Source organism: Chrysochloris asiatica, unplaced genomic scaffold (assembly GCF_000296735.1).
Source record: "Chrysochloris asiatica unplaced genomic scaffold, ChrAsi1.0 scaffold00391, whole genome shotgun sequence".
NCBI lineage: Eukaryota > Metazoa > Chordata > Mammalia > Afrosoricida > Chrysochloridae > Chrysochloris > Chrysochloris asiatica.
The window spans coordinates 432,032-458,364 of NW_006408909.1; the positions used below are offsets into that span (position 1 = coordinate 432,032).

Below are 26,333 nucleotides of genomic sequence, written 5' to 3' on the forward strand. Positions count from 1 at the left end.
GCTATTCCTTTCTCTCCCCCTCCAGTGTCTATTTTATAATATAATGCAAGGAAAACCAATATTCAAAAGACAGCCAAGCATCTTAACATTATTTCCCCCCTTTTCCCCATTAAAAAGTCCCTATAAGAGCAACATGATTTCTGCTAAAATTGAAGCAAAAGCAAACATCAAATTTTTGGTGGCGTTTGGGTGGAAGAGTGGTGAAATCATTGATGTTTTATGAATAGTTTATGGGGACAATGCCCCAAAGAAATTAGCAGTTTACAAATGGATGCCTCGTTTTAAAAGGGGCTAAGACAATGTTGAAGATGAAGCTCGCAGGGATAGACAATCCAAATCAATTTGGAAGGAAATAATCTTGAAGAGGACCTAGATTAAGAGCAGAAATAATACCAATAAACATCTCAATTGATTACGCTTACACAATTCTGACTGAAAAATTAAAGTTGAGCAAACTTTATGTTGTACCCCAAACTTTTGTACCCATATCAGCTGTGAACAAGAGCAAAGCTCTTAATGGAAATTATAAATAGGTAGGATTAAGATCCTAATGCATTATCTTTGAAGAATTGTAACAAGAGATAAACATTGTTCTGCCAATATGACCCTGAAGATAAAACACAAAGCACAATGACCGTCAAGAGATGGGAATGGTACAATTAAAACTAAAGCAGACCAGTCAAAGGCAAAGGTCCTAGCAGTTGTGTTCAGATATACTCAAGGCATTTTGCTTGTTTGCTTTCTGGAAGACCAAAGAATGGTAATAACTGCTTATTATGAGAGTGGTGTCAAAAAGCTAGGGAAAGCTTTAGCAAAAAGATGCCTGGGAAAGTTTTACCAGGAGGTCCTTCTCCACTCAGAATAAATCCACTATTTTTGGTTTTTATCTTTTAATTGCATTTTTTTCATAAACTTTTTAAAGAGCTCTCATGTTATTACCACTTATATTGTTGAAAAAAGTGTTTAGCAGTGACTTAAGTCATTGGTCTTCAAAAAAATCCTACCATGGGATCTCCAGAGTAGTTTCTATCACCAGAAGGCCATATTTTTTCAGCTTCTTATTGTTAGGTACTGTTGAGTTGATTCTGACTTGTAGTGACCTCTGTACCACAGAAGGAAACACTGCTTGGTCCTCTCTGCCATCGTCACAATTGTCGTTACACTTGAACCCATTGTTGTTGCTACTGTGCCAACCCATGTCACAGGGGATCTTCATTAGCCCGCCATGTTACCAACACAGACTTGTTTGTTCTTCTAGGAGTACGTGGTACTTTCAGTATTCTCCAACATAGTAACTCAATTGCATCAGTTCATCTTCAGTCTTCCTTAATCATTGTCTAACTTTCACAACATGCATATGAGGCTATTGAAAATACCATGGATTGGGTCAGGTGCACCTTAGTCCTCAAACTGATGTCTCTGCTCTTGAACAGTTTAAAGAGGTCTTGTGCAACAACTTTGCAATACGTCATTTGATTTCTTGGCTGCTGCTTCCAGTCAGAGTGTTGATAGTTGATCCAAGCAAAATGAAGTCTTTGACACCTTCAATCTTTTCTACATTTATCATGATGTAATTTATTGGTCCAACTGTGAGAATTTTTGTTTTCTTTACATTGAGGTGCAATCCACCCTAAATCCTTTTTGTTTCCAACATGCTCATTCCAATCACCAGTATTTAATCCATTTTGATTGCATATTCACCCATTTCAGACTGCAGAACTTGGTTTGTTGCTGTTATTAAGTGCCATCAAGTCAGTTCCGACTCATAGCAACCGTATACAGGGTTTCTGAGGAGCACTTGCTGAGCTTGAACTGCTGCCCTTGTGGTCTAAACACATTAACCCACACACAGCACCATACCAGGACTCTGCAGAAGTTGGTAAAAAATCTTTAAATAATTCATCTTTGGCATTAGTGTTTGGTGTGTAAATTTGAAGAATAGTTGTATTAGCTGGTCTTTTTTGTAGACTAATGGATATTATCCTATCTCTGACAGTATTTGTACTTCAGAATAGATTTTATTTTTTTAACTTTTTATTGTGAGTTGAGTAAAGGTTAGCTGACGAGGTCATCCGCTTTATAGTTAACAAATTATATGCTTTGTTCCTCTCAATGATTAAAATCCCCTACTCTGGTAGCGTAGTGGTTATGAGTCAGGCTACCAACTTCAAGGTCAGCAGTTCGATACTACCAGTAGTTCCAAGGGAGAAAGATGAGGTGTTCTGTGCCCATAAAGATTTACAGCCTTGGAAACCCTGTGCAGGGTCACTATGAGTTGGAACCGACTCCACGGTACTTACCTGTTATTAAATAACAGGTATCTTATTTCCTCCCTGTGACTTCTGTTTTACATCTTATATATTAAAAATGAATAAAGCAATAGTGTTTTAATGTTCACAAAAAAAACGAAAAATATATAATTATTTAAATGCCCTAAGTACATATTCTGCAAGCCAACCTCCTTCCTGCAGGCACACAGCCTTACTCAGTCCAAGGGCCAGGAGCTCACTGCTGCTCTCTTTCTCCATGCCGTTGCTTCTGCCATCACTGCTCCTCTAGGTAGGATCTCATCCTCCACTCGTGGTCTTTCTTTTTTTATTTTTTAATGTTTTATTGTGAATTATGTGATAGTTTACATGGGAGAACATTAGTTTTACATTCATCCTATCATATATCGTCTGATTGCCATGGTTACAATCCCCTCCATGCATCATCAACCAACCAAAGGGTATACACTACAAGCCTGCACCCCGGTTGTCAGCACACAGCACACAGCACACAGCACACAGCACACAGCACACAGCACACAGCCCCTCTCCCTCTCTGGGTCTAAAGTCCCCAGCTGCTCCATCTTTCCACGTCATCGTCTCTGCCTCCGTCTCTGGCGTCACTGCTTCTCTGGGTAGGGTACCACTCTCCACTCTACTCCCTTGATGGTCCCAGGGACCTCCGCTCCTAGACTACAAAGTTAATCACTTCTCTCCTTGCTGCTACAAAACATCTACCTTTACATTTCCAACCCTCACAATCAGTCCTGATAACAATTACTCACTATTGTAGCACAAGAGACCTATCTGCATTTCTATTCATCAGACCCGCCTAGACAGACTGAATACTACTCACTGGAGATTCTGCCTTCCTCCAGACCCCCTGGCTCTAGGTTCCCTCTTGAAAGCTTGTAAGCCAGTCACTTCTTGCATTTGTAGCCCCCCAACTTTGGGTAGCCAATGTTCAAGTTGCCCATCCCTGTCTATTCTGTATGGATGGGTGGGAATGATCCTTCCTGTAAAGACTTGTTCCCTCTTTTGAGCTACTGTATCCGTAGGTGTAGGTCAAGTTCATCAAATTGTATCAAATTACTCTTTTTTTTTTCCTCTTCTTTCTTCTTCTAGTTAGCTCTGATCATCCAGTCATTGAAGCCAGGTCAAGTGGGTATTATCTGCAAATGTGAGTGTTCTTGTGCATATGCCCTCTCTTCTTATCAACTGGATGCTTCACTCTCCACTCTAGTCCTCTGTGTCTATGTCACTGACTCTGGGCCCAGGAGTTCCCAGGTCTTGCCACACTGCTGGCCAACCAGGTCTCCACCCGAGTTCACAGGAGTCTTGAACGTTGTAGGGCTTAGCTTGCAGCTTCATTGCTGTTTTTCCCTCACTTGCCCTTATTGGTGACGAACGTGGTCACCAATCAGAGCATGTGTTCCCATTGAGTTTTAGTCTTGGAAGGGTGTTTGCTCTGAGGGGACCCAACCACTTACCTTGATGTCTCCTGGGTGAGCAACTTGCTTGTTCTTGTAGTAGTCAGTTGGTCTGCCTTTATTGTTTTATATTTTCCCTGTCGGTCTTTCTTTCAAGAAGTTCTTCTGTTCTTCTAGCCACTCCAGGCTGGTCGCTTATACTTTCAAGTCGGAATTTCCCACCTCTGAAGATTGTGGATGCTGTTCAGGATTCCACCTATGGTCTTATATAATGCAGAGGCTCCGCAGCAAGCCTCCTTCACTGGGAACGTTGTAGCCCCATTTTAGATATTCCAGTCAGTTATAGGCAGAACACGGACTTACAGGCTTTCTATGGTGATATTTCTGGGTATCCTTTCTCTTCCCCTCCAGTGTCTATTTTATAATGGTATACAAGGGAAACCAATATTCAAAAGACAGCCAAGCATCTTAACATTATTTCCCCCCTTTTCCCCATTCCAACCATGTCTCAATTCCTGTATCCCAGAGCCCTGTTGTTCCAATGTTGTGCATACATCATTCTTTACCTCTGTGCCACTTAGCCCATGTAAACCTGCCTAATTGTTCTCCCATCTGCTTTGTTCTTCTATGTTTTCATGTATTTGACTTGATATTGGTCGTCCTTGGGCTTCCTGTTATTGCTTTCTAATTTGATAGCTTTGTGGTCTGAGAAGATGCTTTGTAGTATTTTGATATCTTTAACCATACGGAGATTTGTTTTGTGGCCTAAGACATGATCTATTCTGGAGAATGTTCCACGTGCACTGGAAAAGAATGTGTATTGTGCAGTTGTTGCGTTGAATGCTCTGTACACATCTATGAGGTCCAGTTGGCTGATTGTGTTGTTTAGTTCTTCTGTGTCTTTGTCAAGTTTCTTTCTAGTTGTTCCATACTTTTTTGAAAGTGGTGTATTAAAATCACCCACTATTATTGTAGATTCATCTTTTTCTTTCTTCAAATCTATTAGAGTTTGCTTTATATATTTTGGAGCTCTTTCATTGGGAGCATAGATATTTACTATGTCATCGTCATCAATTGTCCGTTTAATCATGAGATAATGTCCATCTTTATTATGCTGATTTTGCCTTAAAGTTAATTTTATCAGAGATTAGAAATCCTGTTAGTTTTTTATTACAATTAGCTTGATATGTTTTTGTCCATCTTTTGACTTTTAATCTGTTTTTGTAACTGTGTGAGATGTGTCTCTTGCAGACAGCATATTTAAGGATCTTGTTTTCTTATACATTCTGCCACCTTCAGCGTCTTAACAGGTGCATTTACTCTGTTTACATTCAGTGTAATTATCAGTAGGTATGGATTAATTGCTGCCATTATGTTTTTTGTGTGTGTGGTATCACTGCTTTCTTTGTTGTGTGTGTCTTCCTTTGCTGAGGTCATGCTTTTTGTGTTCTTTCTTGTGAGTTTCCTCATAGTTTTAATGTTTCTATGTTCTTCTTGGATTTTCTTAGTATGTTGTCAAGTGTTAATTTTCTTTGAGGTTGCCTTATGGTCCATTAACTTTTCCCTCCATTTAGTGTAGTCTATTTTATCCAGTAATCTACCTGGCCTTCTGCCCATCTGGATCTCTGTTCCTACGTGTTTACCTTCTTTTACAATGTAATTGTTTTGATCATAGACTGACCTCCCAGATTCTCTGAGTTTGTTCTTACAGTTTTGTTCTTTTCTCGACTCTTCCTCCTGCTGATTTAATCTTGGGATGTGCTGCCACATATGTCAATCTTTGGTTGTTATCTTTTCTTGTTGGTTCTCAGTCCACAGAACTCCCTTTAGGATGTTTTGTAGCTCAGGGTTGGCTTTAGCAAAATCCCTTAGCTTCTGTTTATCCTGGAATGTTTTGATGACAGCTTTTCTGGATAAAGGATTCTTGGTTGGCAGTTTTTTTCTTTCAGGGTTTTATATATGTCTCCCCATTGCCTTCTTGCCTGCGTGGTTTCGGCTGAGAGATCCAAGCTTAATCTGACTTGCTTGCCTTTTCATGTAACACTTCTCTTGTCCCTAGCTGCTTTCGTATTTTCTCCTTATCTTTGATTTTGGAGAGCTTGATTATTATATGTCTCAGTGATTTTCTTTTGGGTTCTATCCTTCCTGGGGTTCATTGGGCTTCTTGAGTGTTTATCTTTTCACTTTTCAGGATATTAGAGAAATTTTCTTCCAGCAGTTTTTCAGCTGTTTCCTTTGTGGACTTCTGTGATTCTTCTTGTTCTGGAATGCCGATAATTCTTATGTTATTCCACTTCACGTTGTCCAACATGAATCTTAGGCCTTCAGATTTTTTTATCCTTTTTTCTGTTTGCTCTTCTATCTTAGTGGTATTGAGAGATTTGTCTTCCAGCTCACTGGTTCTGCCTTCCATCTCTTCTCTTCTACTCCTTTGCCCTTTCAGAGTATTGTATTTTTCTGATATTCTATGGTTGATCATTTGGACCTCTTTCTGTAGGTTTTGAATTGTTTCCAATGCTGTATCTATCTTATTTGATTGCTCCTGTAGCGCTTTCCTAACTTCTTCCTTATTTTTCTCAACTTCATTGTAAAGTGTTTTGAAATATTTTATTATAATTTTTCTTAATTCCTTCTCAGGCATTTCCATGTTCTGCCCTCCTTCCAGAATGGAGTCCAGGTCTACCTCTAGGTCATTTGTCTCAGATACTGTTATCTTGTTCCTGGACATGTACTGATATGGTCATCTGCTTTTGCTTCTTGGACATGTTTAGTGTTTATCTGTGGCCTTAAGACTTAATTGAGTATATGTTTTGGTATTTTTTATGCTTTCTGATTGCTTCCAGGAAGATGTGATCAGGATGTGGGCTTTCCTTTTCACTCTTCTTATTGCTTAACTCAGAGTAACTTTCACAGGTGTTGTCTGCCTCCCTGGTATATGGCAGTTGGTATTGGTTCTTGCCTGGGTTTTGGTGTTTTATAGAGTGTGTTTGTAGCTTGGCGATATGGCAGTATTTGCTGAGTCTTCTTGGGTAATATAGGGAGAGAAAGAGTCCCCCAAAAGTAGAAGGGGGAGCATAAAGCAGCAAAACTGCACCAGCAAAAAAAAAAAAAACAACAAAAAAAAACAAAGGAAAAAGCAAGTAAACAAGACTAGACTGAATTGCTGCAGTCTGTAATCACAGAAAAGGGATAGGAGGGAGAGACGAAAAAAAAAGATTAAAAAAAAAAATCTGTAGCCTACTATGAGTATGACATTAATGTCCTCTCTTCAGCTTCTTGCTTTCAAAGCTGCCTGAGAGATTTCAAGATGCCACTGTTGGTTGTTATGTTGTACTTCAGGCTTTAATTTAGTTTTCAGCCTGTTTTGTTTTTAAACTCTGTTTCCCTCTCTACAGCCCTCTTCTGGCCATTCCCGTACTTAAAAAAAAAAAAAAAAGTGTTCAGGGCCTCCTCTTGGGCTGAGTATCTGTGTGCATGTGTGGCAGAAGAACCCACCAGTGGTGAGGGTGGGGGTGGGTTCTTCTCTAGTCACCAGAATGGTGGTGTGCAAACAGTGGTGGTGGTGGGGGGAGGGCAATGACCATATACCAAAAAATGACTAAAGAAAATCAGAACAAAGCAAAACCATCAAAGTGTATTGTCCACCTTTGTTCCAAGGTTCCCGTAGCATTTTTCCATTGTGTGTCTGCTCCCCTACTAGGTCTTGCAATGGCAAGACCAAGATGTTGGCTCTGGGCCTCCGAACCCAGCAAATTCAAAAGTACGGCAATTTCTTACTTCAGCTTCAAGTTCCACTAGCTATAAGTCTTCAAACTTTTAATATATTCCTAGCTGTGTGGTTCTGAGTTTTGGAGCTCTGCCCCAAATCTGCTTTGCCTGGTATTCTGTGGTATGGCTGACGGCAAACTTCACTGCACCTCCATCCTAGCCACCATCAAACGCCGCCTCTGTGTTCTTCCTTCTTGATGGTCCTGTGATCGACTGTTCCTGAAATGAAAGATCAACTACTCCCCCTTTTTAGTTATACTTCTTCTACCTTTACAGTTTTGAAAATCAAAGTTTATCCTACTAATAATTATGCACAATTGAATTGTAAAATCCTATCAGCATCATCCCCTTTTACCTGATCCATCTGGAGAAGAGGAAAACTATTCAGTGAGGATTATACCTTATCCCCCATGTTCTTAACCTAAGTTCAGGATAGATTTTGAAATATCATTCCCAGCCTATTTAAACCATATGTTTGATTCAAAATGGCCAATACCAGTCAATTCCAGCTCAATAAATGCTTAGGCTGTTAGTCTTTATTTGTTGTGTTTAATATTTTATAACTTGTAACTTTCCTAGAATCATACTTCATACATTCCACATTCCTATTATTCACTAGTATTTACAGTAATTTGAGTCATACCATATCAGCTAATCAAGGTCCTGAAAGCTTTATTCATTATGACATCATTAACGTCAACTCTACTTTGAGGAGGCCGCTCTTCCCCAATCATATTTTGAGTGCCATCTAGTATTCCATATTTTGAGACCATCTACCAGCATTATACCAGACAGTGTTCTGGTGGGGGCTTTATTTTGTTGTTTTGGCCCATTTTTGTGACAGAGCCTTCCTAGTCTGTCTGGAAAGTGCTGAAACTTGTCCACCATTGGTGACCTAGTAGTCTTTGAAATACTGGCGGCATAAGATACAGCATCACTGTAACATGAAGCCACCACAGCACAGAATGACAAACATACCCTTGTGCACAAAACCCTTAAAAAGGAAGGGCCAGAGTCCTCCATCCTCTCTGGGACAGACCTGCACTTGAGGTCTGCTTCCGTGGGTCAGTGTCACACCTGCCACTGGGAGAGCAATTGGGGACTTGAAGGTCTTTTAGCTTCAAGGGCAGGAGGGTTGCTGTAGAGGTGTAGAGGAAGAAGGGATGAGGCCTTAGTCACGGATCTCCTTGAGCGTACCCATGGTGTTTTATGCAGTGCATGGCTTCAGCCATTGTTGTCCCTGTGGGGGTCCCTGAGACTACTTTCATCTGGCCCTGATGGAGTGCAGCTGTGTGGTTCATTCTGTCCCCACCTGTGTGATGTCATTCTCACTTAGTGCCCGTGCTCTCGCTCTACCCCATCCTGCACACCATCTCTGGTTCAGCCTCTGAACACTACACCCTGACTCTTGGCCAGGGATCTAGTGTGTGGCTGCCCCATCTCCAGGTGAGCCGTGGGCTGTACCTTCATGACTTCACACAGGGCCAGCAGGGGCCTGGGTCTGTGGCATGAAGGGCTAGTGTGGCCAGGTAGCCGGAGCACAGAAGGGGGTGCTTCAGCCCACATGTATAGATGGACCCTCTAGGTTGAGGGTCTCATAGCTTGTGGTATTTGTCTGTTCCCGTGACCCCCTCTGTGTCTCCTCTCTCTTCTGCCATTTTTTGGGGGTTTGTTAGACTGAACCCTGTTGACTTGTTGCCCTGGGTCTGGCTGGTGTCAGGACGAGCCTGTGACTCCTGCGGGCCAGTGCAGGGGTGGTGGCCAGGGTGAGGTTCAGGCCATGCCGAAGGCAGTGTTGGAAAGCAGCATTGCTTACCTGTGGGTCGTAGAACCACTCAGATTAGTGGATGCGTCATATCCCAAGCACAGCTGGTTGTCCTCACCAACGGCAGCTAGCTGTGCCCTGGGTTGATTCAGAATTATAGCTTCTCTCTTGATCCCTGGTGTGAGGAAGAGCCCAACGGGTTGAGGTCCACCACCCCATGTGGGTGGATACACCCGCTCCACAAGACTCCTGTCACATGTGTGCTCAATCTCCCCTCCCCCAGACCCGGAGTGGTTGGGGGGCACTGTGTTTCCTGAAGTTGTTTCTACTCCAAGTCTCTGGGTGCCAGGCTGGACTATGGAAGCCAAGTCTATCCTTGTCTAACCCCTATTATCCCCTCTAAGCTGCTTGGTGCAGGCAGGGATGGGGTTGGGTGGGTGCTCTGTGGACTGCAGTGGGGCCATTTGGGGCCTTCGAGTCCTCTCCAGATTAGCCACAGATCTCTTCCCCTCAAACATTAACACACCCCTCCCCTCCAGCAGCATTAGCTTTCCTGGGACAGGGCCTGCGGTGTGAGCCACTCCCACTCCTTGGGTCAGGGGTTGAGGACTATGTGGCAGGTGTAGAGGCAGACCCAGTAGTTCTGTGTCCCTCTCCTTTCCACACACACTGCACTCTGCCACACAGCTGGCCAGTCTGGTGCAATGCACATCACACCAGTCCAGCAGGCTGTGCTTGGTGAGTTGTGCAGCAGTCACTGGCTGCCCGCTCTTTTGTCTTCTGGGGTAGAAAACCAGTCCTCATATGTCAGAGGAGACATTAGCGAGCATACCTGAGTGTTCTCTTTTCTGGCTCTATGTTCCTTTGTACCAGAAGGTGGCAGGAAATAAGCCCATTCCATTCTGAGGCATGCACTTGGGGTGTCAAAGTATCCCCTGGTCCTGCAACCTGTGTAGGGATGTGCTGCCTGAGACTTGCACCCTGAGCTTGATGGGAACTTCCCCCAGGATTGGGTAGTTCTGGCTCATTTGCAGGAGTACCATGCAGACAGGTGAGGTGGTGGGACCTGGCTGTGAGAGTTAGTCTGGGACAGCGTGGTGGTGAGTGGAGGGGACTGAGGCCAAGGTGGGGTGCTTGAGGAACAGTGGGCACGTGCCCAACTCTCTTGGTCACCACAAATGGCTTTTCCAAGTGTTTGTTCTAGTTTCTAACACCACCACCCCGCCCTAATGTTGAATGAGTGTTCCGTGCACCCATGTGTAGACCAGACTCTCAGGCTGGAGTCAGTGAGCCTGGGTGTGTTTGGATTGCGTGTCACTGAGGGTCTAGTCCCCACCCCTCTTTGTGTGATGGCAGTGGCACCCGGTTTTCTCCCTGGAACCTGGCCCTGTGCAGTACAGGCAGGTGTTGCTCAGTAGAGGGCAGCAGAGGAACGCCTCTGTCAGCTCAGTCAGCTGTGGATGGGAAGCTAGACTAGAGCCCAGAGGCCTTGCTCTCATTCCTAGGGTGCCAAGCTCCATGCAGACTCCTGAGGTCCTAAGTCAGGGGGAAGGGGTAGTGGGAGGACTGTTGGTTTTTAAGATGCCTCTTCCCCACTCTCCTCTAAAACTCTGAAGTCAGGGCTATGACAAATTCATCCTTCCCAAGGTCATAAGACCCTCGGGGATGCTGTACCTTGGGTGCATCTGAGTCGTGTGCCACGGACACCCTCTATGGGAGAAGGCGGAGGGGAGGCATCATCATCTGTGCACGTGGGCTGCTATTTCTAACTCAGCACTTTGAGCTGGTGGCTGGGAGCTATTTCAGGCTCCCAGCGTATTTCTGCTGTTTGTGGAGCTGCTGCAGCACCCCACTGAGGCCGTCTGCTCTGCACTCACGTCACCAACAGCTGGGGCCTCACTGGGGCTTGGGGCCTGAGGCCTGGAAAAGCGTGGGCTGAGATGTTCAAATAGAGGCTGGGGTGTGTGAGGTGAGGCGGAGGCCTGGGGATGGTTTTTGACAGGTGCTGCTTGGTCCTTGTGCAGCAGATGCTGCTTCAGAACCCACAGACCGTGAGCCCCAGTATTGTCATCACCAACCCTGCTGTTCCCCAAGTCTTATGGTGGGGAGTCTAAGTAGGTGTGTACTCTGGGTGGTGATGAGATTGGCCTCATTGATTAATATATAGCATGAAAGCTGCTCTGGGCTCCAGGGTGGGCCTCGGCCTCAAAGCTGCTTAACCTGCAGGAGCCTGTTGCCCATAAAGGTGTTCAGGAGATGCGATGGGCCGGAAGAGAGGAATCATTACCTACAGCCCTGGCTCCTCCCGCCTCAGGCTACACGGGGTCAAGAGGGAGCATCTTGTCTGGGAGTAGTGAGGCCACTCTCCCTTGTCTCAGGGTTGCCTCCCGTCTGCTCTCTCCCAGGTCAGGTCAGCCATGACCCCTCACTCAGCCCTCTGAAGAGGAAACTGCCCTTTGGGCTGACACCGAGGGGTGTCTTTATGTTAGAAGTTAGCCCTCTGAAGCCAGAATCTGCCCTTTGAGTGCAGACTGCTTGGACATCAGAGCTTGTGAGAGAGTGAGTTGGCTGTTCATCCAGGAAGCTGGCTGCATTTTCCACAATGAAACCTTGTTGCTGTGTGTGTGTGTGTGTGTGTGTGTTAGACAATAGGTTGCTGTGGCCTATTTGGTAAATACTTCTTACAGGTTTTCCTCTAGGACATTGTCTCTGATAGCACAATTTATCCTTAAGTTTTTATGTCTCTGGGGTTTTTGTTTTTATGGCCACGTAGCTACAAAGCTTTTGGCTGCTAACGAAAAGGTCGGTGGGATTCAAACCCACCAGCCACTCCATGGTAGAAAAATGTGGCAATCTGTTTCTGTAAAGATTCCAGTCTTGAAAACTCCATGGGGCAATTCTACTCTGCCCTATAGGGCGGCTGTGAGATTGAATCGACAATTGTGGGTTTGCTTTTGTTAACTCTGAAGGTACAACAGAAATAATAAAGACATTTGCATAACAGAAATTCAATAGAAAACGCCCCCCTCCCCCAACTGCCCCCTCCATGTGGATATGTGTTCATATATATACAGGTCTTTTTCATAAGTGCTCTTGTCATTTTAGTATTACTTTAAAAACTGACGTGGATAATTCCATGACCCTGCTGAATAGCCACCTTTTGAAACTGAGCAATCTGGTTGTTCACTGTCCACTCAGTAGATGGTGGTGGGTGTGTGGCTAAACCCTTGGGTTCCTGAAGGAGCGCAGGTGATCCAGCCTGCTTGCTTTTGCCTCCCTCCCTCTTCCTTTCCCCTGCATGCTACTCCTCAGTTCAGAGTCAATCTGGATGGCCTGGACTGCACTCTAAAGTGCTCTCTTGAGGGGGTCCCTGTGTCTCCATGCCCACCTGTCACACTTGAGCATAAGCTGACCTAGGCTCAACCTCTACTCACACTGAAAACCTGAATGCTTTTACTTAGTTTGTTTGAAGACGAGTTTTCTGGCACACCTCCAACCAGGTCCCCGTAGTTCTCTGGCATGGTAGAGAAATGGTGTGTGTTAGTTACGGATTCTCCACTCTCCGCAGTATGAGGGCCCCACGAACCTGTCTCTGCACTCCCTGTGTTCTCCCTTGGCTCACTGAGGATCACGGTGGGCAGTGGATAGCTTGGTCAGCAGGCGCAACTGTTCAGCTTTCTTCTGCACCACCCCTGACCTGACCTTTGATCTATAGCAGCTGCAGGGTCATGGGGCTGGTCATTTTATGAAAACAAAACAAAACTAAACTAAGTGTCCCCTGTAAATCCTCCCTCCTCCCCATTCACCTCCATTTGCAGGTATCATCTGGAGGTTTCCCTCTCTGTGGGCAAATGAGTGCTTTTCAGGTGTGGTCACATGCAGCCTGGACCTGCCTGTGTCTGGCTGCTTCTTGCCTGGCTCAGTGCTGGACCACCTCTTCTACTCATCCATGAGAGCCCATAGGCAAAAGTGCACTGTCTTCCCCAGAGCTAATGGACCACTGCTTTTTCGTTGTCCAGCCCAGAGATGTAGTGGCCACAATAACTTAAGAGACCCTGACAGTGCAGGTGACTGCCTGGCACAACCCCATCCAGACCTCACTGTCTCTGCCTCCATTCTACTACACAACAGGGGCAGGCTTTGCTTCCCCACCACACCAGTCCTTAGAGAGCATCTCCCATTGGCCCCATGACCCATTCTATTTCTAAGCAGTGGGCTTTCTGTTGTGTGGTGGGGACAGCCCTCTGAGCCACTTGTAAATCACTTGGAGATGATGCACTAGCAGTGGAGATGCAGAGTCAAGATGTGTCCTTGTTTAATGTGTTCACAGGCCATGTTGCCAGATTGCTTCTGAAGACTGCCTGCCTGTAGGGGCACTGCCAACAGTCCACCAGGGTATCTGGCTCTGTGGCCATCCAGAGGGTCTCCCACTGGTGCAAACGGCAGCCTAGTGTCTGCTGTTTGAAGTGTGCACTTCTCTGTTTGCTGTCCATGTGCACCCTGCCCCTAGTATTTTATTAAATTGTGTTTTTCTTAATGGTTTGGAGGAGTTCTTTACATAGGAAGGAAGCCTGTAGTTTCTGTTCTGTGGACCACAGATAATTCCCCTCTTTAGTGGTTCCTTTTGAGTTTGTTCATGGAATTTCTTTCCTTATAAGAGGTTTTAAAGTTTTCTTTTTTTTTTTTTTTAAGTTTTTATAGTGATTTGAGTGACAGTTTACAGGGCAGATCATTAGTTTTACATTCAACAAATTATACACTTTGTTTCATTACAATGGTTATAATTCCCTCCATGTACCATCAGTAAATTTCTCTCTATTCATTTTAGCTCTTTTTTTTTTTTTTTAAACACTCAGGCATGCATATATAATAATTTACATCACCAAAGGGCATATTCTGCAAGCCTGCCTCCTGGCCACCAACACTCAGTCCCTCTCTTTCCATGAATATAGAGTCCTCAGCTGCTCCCTTTCTCCATGTTCCCATCTCTGCCTCCATCTCTGGTGTCGCTGCTTCTCTGGATAAGGTCCCTCATTCTGCTTGTGCTTTTCTCCCTTGATGGTTCTAGTATCCTCTCTTCCTGGACTGTAGGATTAACTACTCCCCTGTTTTTGTTACAAAAGTTCTACCTTTACAATTGTGACAGTTGCAGTTAGTCATGATAACAATTACTCACTGCTGAATCAAAAGAATTTTATCCCCATCTCCTTTCACCAGACCCATCTAGACAAGATGAAAACTATTCAGTGTGAACTCTTATCTTCCCCTGCACACTTTTTTTTTAAAATAATGTTTTATTGTGAATTACATGATAGTTTACATCTCATTGCCACGGTTCTAATCCCCTCCATGCATCATCAACCACTCAAAGGGTATATCCCAGAAACCCGTCCCCTACACTTTCCCCTTCTCCCCCCAGTTTTAGGCCCACAGTCCCTTTCCCTCTCTGGGTCCAAAGTCCCCAGTCGCTTCATCACTCCGCGTCATCATCTCTGCCTCCATCTCAGGCATCTCTGTTTCTCTGGGTAGGGTCCCGTTCTTAGCTCTTCTCTGTTGATGGTCTCAGAGGCCTCCGCTCCTATCCTGGAGATTTAATCACTCCCTCTCTTGTTACAAAATGTCTACCTTTGCATTTCCAACCCTCATAGTCCATCCTGATAAGCATTATTCACTACAGTATCACGAGTTACCCATCTGTATCTCCTTTCATCAGCTCCGCCCAGACAGATTGAATAGTACCTACTGGAGCTTCTGCCTTCTGCCATGCTCCCTAGCACTAGGTTCCCTCTTGAAAGCTTGTAAGACAGTCACTTCTTGCCTTTGTAGTCTCCCCCTCCCCATTTGAGTATCCAATGTCCAAGCTGCCCTTCTCCATCCACTCTGTGTGTGGGTGTGGGTGTGAATGTTTGTTACTGTGAGAATTTGTTCCCTCTTTTGAGTCGCTACTCCATAGGTATAGGTCAAGTTCATCAGACTGTATCAGCTCACTCTCCCCCCCCCCCCCCTTTCCTCTCCTGGTTGAGCTCCGATCATCCAGTCATCCGGTCCAGGTCACATGGGTATCATCTGCTAGTGTGGGCACTCCTGTGCATATGTCCTCTCTTCCCGTTAGCCGGTAGCTCCACTCTCCTCTCGAGTCCTCCGTGGCCACGCCACTGACTCTGGGCCCAAGAGTACCCAGGTCTCTTCACAATGCTTGCCAGCCGGGTTCCCAACTGGGTCCAAGAAGTCCACTGAACATTGTAGGGCTTAGCTTGCCGCTTCATTGCTGCTTTTACCCCCACTTCCCCCCATCGGTGATGTGTTTGGTCACCAATCAGAGCGTGCATTTCCGTTGAGTCTTAGTCTTGGAAGGGGGTCTGCGTAAAGTTTTCTTCCTTCATGTTCTACTTAGTTTTAAATTCTTTTGGGTTTTCATGGTTTCCTTTTTCATTTATGTATTTGATCTCGCAGGACCTTATTTTGGTCTACAATGAGGCGGAGGATTCCAGCTTTGTTCTGTCTCCAAATGGCCAGCTCCCTAGCTATTTCAGATGAGAACGCCATGACGAGATTGTCAGCGTTCTGAGACCTACATGATCTTGTCACCTGGGTTCTTTTTGTGAACTTACTCAAGGAGCTACATAACATGTGGTTACTTCTTATTAACTGTGAAAACACAGTATTTAGAGCTTTCATGATGAAATCAAATGCTCAGCTTCCTGGTGGTATTTACAGAAAATCCAATCACATACTGATCCCCCACCTTTACAGTTCTATTAGAACCCGAGTCCATTAGCTGTCTCATCCAGCAGCAAACACCTTGGAAGCCACATTCATTTCTCCAGTTGTCTGGCAATTAGGAGCACCTGGTGAGTGAGTGGCGGCCTTGAAGAAGTGCTGGATGCAGGTACGTGGCTGCTGCAGTGAGAGGCAGTGGCCTTTACTGAACTTATTCCCCTCACTTCTAAATGAGCTTTGGGTTTCTGTTTATTTAGCTCTCAGACCCTTTGTTTCAGACCCTTTTTGCAAATGAGACAACCAAAGTCCAGGCAGCTTTGGTCTCCTGCTGACCTAGAATCAGAGTTCCAAAGCTGTGTCCTCCTGGGAGCGTGCTGGCCACATGGCAGGTAAGGGTTTGGACTGGCCCCGGGCTGGCCAGTGCTCTAGAGCATGAAGGCTGGCTAGCACAGGTTTGAGGTGGGACAGCACAGAGGACGGCAACTTGGGGTGATGACATGGCTGCTCTGGGTCTGAAGGACCTGCAGCACCAATCCCCACACCTCTTTCCTTTCCTCGGGGCTGGACAGGAGGACCTCCAGGGTGGCCTACTGGCCTTCCTGCTCCTTATAAAACAGTGAAGAGAAACAGTCCTGGAACCTGGGTAGACACAAAGTTCTGCCACTCCTTGTCCTCTGGAGGGACGCTGGAGACCAATGGGACTGTTTTTTCCTGACATGGGTTGAAGACCCCTGCAGCTATAGCTTGGCATTCCTCCATCTACCTTTCCTGGGTTAGGCCACAAGCTAAAGCTTCCTGGGCAGACAGGAAGTCTGTCTGGGTTCGGGGTCCAGAACTGGGGAGCTTGTTCTCCAGATCATTGTTGTTGTTGAGTGCCATCAAGTCGGTTCCAACTCATAGTGACCCTGTATAGGGTTTCTGAGGAGTGGCTGAACCACCAACCTTGTGGTTCACAGTCCAGTGCTGATCTTGCAGTGCCACACCAAGAGTTCATTCTACAGATGGGCTCTGCTTAATACCCCCGTCTCTACTACTCAGAACCTGAAGGGACAGATACCAATTATAGGCTCCTTCTGACACCTTCCCCTGGTAACCAGGTACACTGGTTGCACTGAAGTGTGTTGGGGTACATTGGGCAGGTAGTATGCTGGAGGGTTATGCTGGATGCATTGGGTGGGCACTGCACTGAGGGGTGTGTTGGGAATGTATTAGGCAGGTGGTATGCATTGTGGGGGTGCACTGGACAGATGGTATGCTAGGAGGTTTGGTTTGTTGGGCAGGTGCTGCACTGGAGGGGTTCGTTGGTGGTGTCATTGCCAGTTCTGCCCTCTAGACAGCTAAGCAACATGGCCCCTGACACCCACCAACACCCCATACTTTGCCATGCAGTCCCTTTTCTTCGCACTCGGCCCATGACATGCAGAGCTGGTGGGGGGCTTTCAGGTGTGCCAGCTCAGCACTCTACAAGTGCTGGAACAGACACCTGTGTGTGGGACCCTTGACTCCTGGGGAGAGATGACACTCCATTGGGGTCCAGGTCTAGGAGATTTTATACCAATTCCTGAAGTGAAAGGTCACAAATGGCTTAATAGGATTAGTACTTTCTCTGGTTGCTGCCATTTGTCTGTCTGTCTGTATTTATTTATTTTAAAGTTTTTATTGTGGATTGAGTGAAAGTTTACAGGGCAGATCATCAGTTCTACATTCAACAAATCATACACATTGTTTCATTTCAATGTACTGTCAGTTAACAGTATTTTTGTCTATTCATTTTAGCTCTTTTATTTTCTTTTTCTTTTTAAAACACTCAGGCATATATAATAATTTATACCACCAAAGGACACATTCTGCAAATCTGCCTCCTGGCCGCCAGCTCTCAGTCCCTCTCTTTCCATGAATCTAGAGTCTTCAGCTGTTCCCATCTCTGCTGCCATCTCTGGTGTCGCTACTTCTCTCAAGAAGGTCCCCACATTCGCTTGTGCTTGATGGCCCTAGGGTCCTCTGTTTCTGGACTGTAAGACTAACTGCTCCCCCTGTTTTTATTACAGAACTTCTACCTTTACAATTGTGCCAGTCGCAATTAGTCACAGTAACAATTACTCACTGTTGAATCATAAGAATCTTATCCCCATCTCTTTTTACCAGACCCATCTAGACAAGAGGACTCTGTCTTCCCCCACACACTCTTAAACTAAACTCCCTCTAGAAACCTTGTAAACCAGTCACTTCAAGCCTTTATCACCCCCTCATTTTAGGTAACCGATGTCTAAGTTGCCCGTCCCTATATACCCTGTATATAGAGGGGATAGCATTGATACTTAATGTAAAGACTCCTTCCCTCTCTGTTGTTAATTTTGAGCTACTACCTCCATGAGTATAGGTCAAGTTCATCAAATTACAGCTATTTACCCTCGTTTCCTTTATCAATTTTTTTTTTTTTTTTTCTCTAATCGGGCTGTGAACCTTAAGGTCAGCAGTTTGAAACAACCAGCTGTTCCATGAGAGAAAGATGAGGCTTTCTGCTCCTGTAAAGATTTACAGCCTCGGAACCCCTGTACAGGGTCGCTATGAGTTGGAACCGACTCCACAGCGTATCACCACCACTAGTCGAGTTCTGATTATCAAGCCATCGAGGCTATGTCAAATGGATACTATCTGCAAGTTTGGGTGTTCTTGTGCGTCTCCCCTCACTTCATATCAGCTGGATGCTTCACTCTCAGCTCTAGCCCTCTGTGGCTATGTCCTTGTCCATGGGCTCAGGTGTCCCAAGGTTTCACCACACTTTGAACCAACCAGCCCTTCCTCTTCTCTCTCTCATCTCCAGGTCAACGGGAGTCTATGGGATGTGGTTGAACTCAGCCCATTTCTTAATTGCTGCCTTTCCCCTTCTTCAACTCACCAGTAGACCAGTGTGGTCACCAGCAAGTTTACATGCCTGCTCATGTGTTCCCTTTGGGTTTCAGTCTTAAAGAGGGGTTTATTCTGAAGTGCCATTGTCTTTAGACAGCATGGGTCTGTTTTATTAGCCAGGAAAATTGGCGCGAAGAAAAATAGGAGAAGCACTTCTTTTGTTAAATGTGTTCTGAGCAGAACACATCCTGTGCTTCCACTGCAGTGTCTCTGGAACATCAAGTGATACACAGAAGACTGCTGGCTGTTTTTAGAGCAAATGGCGAGGTGTTGGGGGTGTCAGGAGAGGCAGGGGAGAGACCTCTGAGACTAGCCCTCCCACCCAACAACCTCCACTGCCAGGCTTTATGTTCATTGAGACCATGGCCTCCCATCCATGACCCTGATGTTGCATCCTGGGCTGGTGATGGAATTGACAGTGGGGGCCTGGCTGTCTCTCTTAAGCAAGACTTTTGTCCCGAGGCTGCAGCTGCCTGGAGCTGCATCTCCATCCCCCGAGGACTCAGTGAGACCAGGAGACACTGCGTACTCAGCCACGCTGCAACTCTTAGCTAGTAAACTGGCCACTTGCCCCAAAGGGGCGAGGATAATCTTTCCTGATTTCGATTGTAAATGATAGAATTATAGACAAAGGTTACTTTGCCACCTATCCACCACTGACCTGAGTCTGCTGTCTGCTGTGCAGGGCTCATGGGGGGACAGTACTGCATCACCTGAGGGCAGCTGGCCTGGCCTGCCCACTTGTCCTTAGGGAAGGCAGGACTGGGAGAGGGGGCTCACAGTGACAGAGAACACTGAGGATACCATGAGGCATTGACCTGTGTTTGTCCAGCTATTGGCTACCTCTTGGTCACTTTGGACAGGACACAATGATGTGTCTATACCAGCACATACTAGCTTGTCTGCCCGTGTGAGCGTGCCCTGCTTGGGGCCTGGTTGTGGACCCTGTCTGTTAGTCCCCTTAGCCCTGTGCTGCTGGAGCTGATGCTGTGGTGCGGCTTGTTCCTGCAGTGTGAGGCTGTGCACATCCTCTTGGTCTGCCTGGACCCTTGTGCTGGGAATGCCTCACCTAACCTCATGTCTTTTCTGTCCGCAGATGCAGAGGCAAAGGCTCTTTTGCCCAAGAAGGAAAAACTGAAGCTGAGACGGGAGAGGTGGCTGCAGAGTGAGTCATGACCTTGTCTTGGGTGACAGTTGACATTGGCCTTGTCCACAACTCAGGGGTGGCACGCTGGTCAGGAGCCCTCAGGGGAACAGATACTGGGGTAGATGTAGAACCCTTTAGAGGCTACTGGTGGTGGTAGCTGAGGACCATCTGGGAATGCCTCAGCACTCTTTGAATGTGGTAAACAGATGGGCCCAGGAGTCAGTGATGCTGAAATCTTCAAAGCCCTGACTTCCTTAAAGAAGACCTCCAGAAGCTGCTCAACTCGGCTCCTTGTTTGAAAAACCATTTTGTTTTTTGGTTACCATAATGAATTTCAACTTTAAATGTAGTATGCTCTTGTTTTGAGTATTTTATGGCATAAAAACAGGCTCTTGCACCAGTTCTTTTGGTTCAATCATGGTTCAGGAAGCAAAATCAGAATTGACCCAAATTTTAAAAATTTGGGTTTAATTTACGTATCTCTGTGAGGTTGGTTTTCCTTCTTATGTTTCCTGCAAACATCTCACAGCAGATTGAATGCCACTTTTCTCACTGAGTATTTTAGAAATTACAAAAGACATGGAGTTTGTGGGAAAATTGAATGAAAAGATAATGGGTTTTTTTTTAAGTTCCCTATGTAACTATTTTTCACAATGTGCTGTTTATGTTAGTGTGGAAAAGGTTTGTCATTGTTACTTTAAAAGAACCATTTTAATGTTTCTGCTTTAATTTTGACTATGGTCACAACCAATTGGTATAATCCACCAAAATAAAAGTTCTTGGGATCCTCAATAATAGTTTAAGATTGTGAAAGTGTAATGAGACCTAAAAGTGTGTGAGAGCCACTCCTCTGCTGGTTCAGACACTAGTGGAGAACCCTGTTGTGCGTCAGTGTTCAGTGTCGTGTAGGGTCTCTCTTCTTAAGTATCGTGCTGTCCTGTGAAAAATGGTGATGTACTAAAATTTACACCAGCTCTGGTCATCTTTTCAACAATCACTGGTTTTTCTTTGTTTTGTTTTCCATGTACTTGCTAACAGGAAGAATTGCCTGAAAAGCCTTCTTCCTTTTTTTTTTTTTAATCCTTCTTCCTTTTATTCTAGAATAGACTTTATGTGACCCTGTTGGATTATTTGTAATATCTTGCTGAATATTTACTCATTTTCTGAAAGGTTTTCTCATAAAGATTGTCGTTTAGTTTTTGTTTTTTCTTACTGTTACTGTTGTTTTTATTTTCTTCACATGGGTAAAATGATCTTGATGCGTTTAAAGAAAAATGTGTATTTTTCAGAGGTAACTCGAAGAAAGAAGTCCTGGTATGGCGCTGTGGGTTAATGCAGTGAACTGCAAGGTCAGCGGTTCAAGCTCACCAGCCGCTCCTTGGGTCACTATGAGTCAGAACTGATTCCACAGCAATAACAACTTGGAGAAATGTGTCACTTTCTTCCATGATTATTAATTTCATGTTTTCTATCACTGTTTGGATGTTGCTAATTCATTTTGTTTCTAATGGTTCGTAGCCTAGAGCTGTGCAAAGTACACTTTGTAATATTATGTGTGTGTTAAGTGCCATCAACTCAGTTCTAACTCATAGCGATCTTGGATAGGGTTTCCAAGGAGCTGCTAGTGGGTTTGAACCACCATCCTTGGGGTTAGCAGTCCAATGCTTATCCTATAGCATCACCCCAGGATTCCACACTCTGTAAAGTGGATTGGAAAAATTAATAAACTATGACTTTTTTAGCAAAGACTTGTATTTGTATATAGACTTCTCACTGTAAATATCCTATATACCCTCTTCTTCCTTATTTTTAACTGCCCTTTCTGTATAGATGAATTAGTAGATTTTGTCTTTTCTGATGCATTTATCAGTTCTCTTATTTTCTAAATTATTTTACTAATTCCCTGCTCTTGTTCTCTTTGAGTGTATGTGAGTTGCCTCATTTTTTCCACATGAATGCCGTAAGGCTGTTAAAAGTCCGAAGAATGTAAGAATGAGCACCTATGTACTCTCCAACTAGATTTTACAGTTGTTGTTGTTACGTGCTATCGAGTTGATCCCGACCCATAGCGACCCTGTGTAGGGTTTCCAAGGAGCAGCTGGTGAGCTTGAACCGCCGACCTTGCAGTTCAAACGGCTTATTTATTTCACAACATATCCATTCCTCTGTATCCGCCCATCACCTAGGTCATTTTATTTTTCCCATGCCTTCCTAAGTGAGTTGCAGGCATTTTTCCTCCAAATAATTCAGCTCTAGAGTTTAATACTTGTCTATGGTTCTTTTTTATTTTTTTTAATGATGTATTTTATTTAACCCAATATAGCAACAATATTATTTCTACATGTAATCAGTACAGAAAATATATTTTATATTCCCTTTTTTTTTACTATTTAAAACCCAGCACATTTTTCATTGTCAACACCTGATCTGTGTTGAGATTACATACAATGTGTAGTCCCAGACAGATTCATGTAGCGACTTTGTTCCAAACACACTTGCAAGGTTTTTAATAGCTGAATTGACTATCAAATTTTTTTTCCCTTTTTTATTTTTTTAATGTTTTTGTGAATTATATGATAGGTTTACATGGGAGAATATTAGTTTTACATTCATTCTATCTTATATCGTTTCATTGCCATGGTTACAATCCCCTCCATGCAGTATCAACCAACCAAAGGGTATATATACTCCGCAAGCCTGCCCCCTACACTACCCCGCCCCCACAAGTCTTCAGCACACAGTTGCTCTCCCTCTCTGGATCTAAAGTCCCCAGCTGCTCCATCATTCCGCGTCATCGTCTCTGCCTCCCTCTCAGGCATCACTGCTTCTCTGGGTAGGGTCCCGCTCTCGGCTCTTCTCCACTGATGGTCCTAGGGACCTCCGCTCCTATACTGGAAAGTTAATCACTCCCTTCCTTGCTATAAAATATCTACAGGCCCCCTGGCTCTAGGTTCCCTCTTGAAAGCTTGTAAGCTAGTCACTTCTTGCCTTTGTAGCCCCCCCCCCCCAGTTTTAGGTAGCCAGTGTCCAAGTTGCCCATCCCTGTCTACTCTGAGTGGAGAGGGTGGGAATGATTCTTGTTGTAAGGATTTGTTCCCTCTTTTGAGCTACTGCATCTGTAGGTGTAGGTCAAGTTCATCAAATTGTATCAGATTATTCTTTTTTTTCCTCTTCTGGTTGAGCTCTGATCATCCAGTCATTGAAGCCAGGTCAAGTGGGTATTAAATGCAAGTAGTGGGTGTTCTTGTGCATATGCCCTCTCTTTCTATCAGCTGCATGCTTCACTATCCATGAAGGGCTTAGCTCGCCACTTCATTGCTGTTTTCCCTCACTTCCCCTTATTGGTGACAAGCATGGTCACCAATCAGAGCATGTATTCCCACTGAGTCTTATTCTTGGAAGGGGGTTTGCACTGAGGGGACCCAACCACTTGCCTTGATGTTTCTTGGGCAAGCAACTTGTTTGTTCTTGTAGTAACAGTCCGTCTGCCTCTATTGTTTTGTATTTTTCCTGTAGGTCTTTCTTTCAAGAAGTATCTTCTGTTCTTCTAGCCGTTCCAGGCTGGTCTGCTCGTCCTTTTAAGTGGAAATTTCCCATCTCTGGAGATCTGGATGTGGTTCAGGCTTCTACCTATAGTCTTATGTATTGCAGAGGCTCCGCAGGAAGCCTCCTTCACTAGGCATGTTGTAGCTCCATTTTAGGTATTCCAATCAGTTATAGGCAGAAGATGGACTTACAAGCTTTCTATGGTGATGTTTCTGACTATTCCTTTCTCTCCCCCTCCAGTGTCTATTTTATATTATAATGCAAGGAAAACCAAGATTCAAAAGACAGCCAAGCATCTTAACATTATTCCCCCCTTTTCCCCATTCCAACTATGTCTCAATCTCTGTATCCCAGAGCCCTGTTGTTCCAAGGTTGTGCATACATCATTCTTTACCTCTGTCCCACTTAGCCTATTCAAACCTGCCTAATTGGTCTCCCATCTGCTTTGTTCTTCCGTTCCCCTCTCCCTTCTTGTATATTGCCCCCCTCCCAGCACCCAAACTTTGCTGTGTCTAATCCCTGCCCTGTGTTCCACCTTCCCCTCCCTCCCCTCACCCACCCCCAATATCCCAGCAATCAACAAAGAATTCTTCCCACCCCCCCTTTAGTATGGGTGTTTTTCTTAGTCTTTTATAGTAGTGGTCCTATACAGTATTTCTCCTTTTGTGACTGATGAATTTCACTCAACATAATGTTCTCAAGGTTCATCCATGTTATGCAGTGGCTTGCCCCTTCCTTGTTATTCTTCAAGGTAGCATAATATTCCATTGTATGTATGTACCACCATTTGTTTATCCATTCTTCAGTTGATGGGCACTTTGGCTGTCTCCATCTTTTTGCTATTGTAAATAGTGCTGCTATGAACATTGGTGTGCATAAATCTTCTCGTGTTGTGGCTTGTTTTTCTTGTGGGTAAATACCAAGTAGAGGAATTGCTCTTTTGTCTTCTCCTTTTTTTAATGTAAAACAATGAAATGCAAAGCTCAAGTGGACCATTCAGTGATTTCTGACAAATGCTATACCTTTGCAATCAGAACTCCTTTCAGAATACAGCTCATCCATCTCCCAGGAATCCCTGTGCCCCTTCCCAGTTGGCCCTTGCATGTTGCACCAGAGATCACACTAGTGATCACTGACTAGTTTGTCCATAGTTCTGTTTGCACTGTACTTCACATAAATGGAGTCCTACAGGACATACTTTTTTGTTGCCTAGTTTCTTGGGTTCAGAATAATGTTTTTGAGGTTCCTCCATGCGACATGCAGCAGCCATACATGCCTTTGTGTTGCTGTTGTTATTAGATACTGCTAAGGTGGTTCTGACTCATAACGACCTTATTTACACAGAATAAAACACTACCACCTGGTACGTTGCCATCGCATTTGTTATGTTTGAGTCCATTGCTGCTGCCACTGTGCCAATCAGTGGAGGTCTTCCTCTTTTTTAATGACCTTACCTAGCATGGTATCCTCCAGGGATTGGTCCCTCCTGATAACATCCAATATATGAGAGACGAAGTCTCCCCTTCCTCAATTCTAAGGAGCATTCTGTTTACACTTGCTCAAATACCAGATTTTGTTTGTTATTTTGGCAGTTCATGGTACTTTTAATATTCTTCATGAACACCCTAATTCACATGCATGAATTCTTCCTTTTTCCTTATTCTTTGTCTAGACCTCATATGCATATGAGGTGATTGAAAATACCATGGCTTGGGTCAGGCACATCTTAGTCCTTAAAGGAACATCTTTGCTTTTTAACACTTTAAAGAAGTGTTTTTTGTTGCTGAGAAGTATATAATTGTGTGACCATACTGCTCACTAGCCATTCTTCTGTTGATGGACTCCTGGGCAGTTGTTCCCAACTTTAGTGACTATACAGTAGGCGGCTATGAACATTCTTTGCAAGTCTTTTTGTGGACATGTTTTCATTTCTCATGGGTAAATACTTGGGAATGGAATGCTGGGTCAGAGGGCAGGTGTATGTTTAGTTTTATCAGCAATTACCAGACGCTTTTGTGAAGTGGTCGAACATCTACACTCCCACCAACTTAGAATAGCTCCACATCTTTGCCATTATGTGGGGTGTATCGCTTTAACGTTGGCTGGTCTGGTGGCTGTGAAGTGGAGGTTTGTTGTGGTTTTACTTTAATGACCATGAAAGAGCATTTTCATAAGTTTTTTGCTGATTTGTATATCATCTTGAGTGAAGTGTCAGTTACTATCTTTTGCCCCTTTTTTAAAAATTAGCCTGTTGACCCTTTTATTATCATCTGTTGTTGTTAAGTGCCTTCAAGTCAGTTCTGACTCATAGCGACCCTATGTAGGGCTTCCCAGGAGACTGGTGAATTTGAACTGTCGACCTTGTGGTTCAAACTGACCTTGTGGTCTGGTGCTTATCCTATAGCAAAATTCTTTATATAGCAGTTCTTTGTTGGATCTATTTTACAAATATTATCTCCCAGGCTAAGGATGACTGACTTGCCTTTTTATTTTCTTAGTGATGGTTTTTTATGAGCAGAAAGGTAATTTTAAAAAGTCTTTTTCTTTTAAAGGGCAAATATATCACATGACCTAAGCCATGGTGTTTTCTTTAATTGCCTCATATGCATGCAAAAGCTGACCGCTGAGTAAGGAAGACGTAGAAGAGTTGATGCCCATGAATTCTGATGTTGTTTAAAACTTTGAATATCTCATAGACTACCAGAAGAATGGGACGGAGAGACTTTGATGTACTTTGGACATGTTCTCAAAAGGGACCAGTCCCTGGATAAGGACATCAT

General features: G+C 44.4%; 1 protein-coding gene across 1 annotated transcript in view; it reads left to right on the forward strand.

Annotated features, from left to right (window-relative positions):
- Positions 1-26,333, forward strand: part of FAM207A (family with sequence similarity 207, member A) — a 61,078-nt gene that overhangs the window by 21,087 nt on the left and 13,658 nt on the right. The window contains exon 3 of the mRNA XM_006876560.1: positions 19,957-20,025. Within this exon, the coding sequence (XP_006876622.1) occupies positions 19,957-20,025 (69 nt within the window). The remainder of the gene's footprint in view (positions 1-19,956; positions 20,026-26,333) is intronic.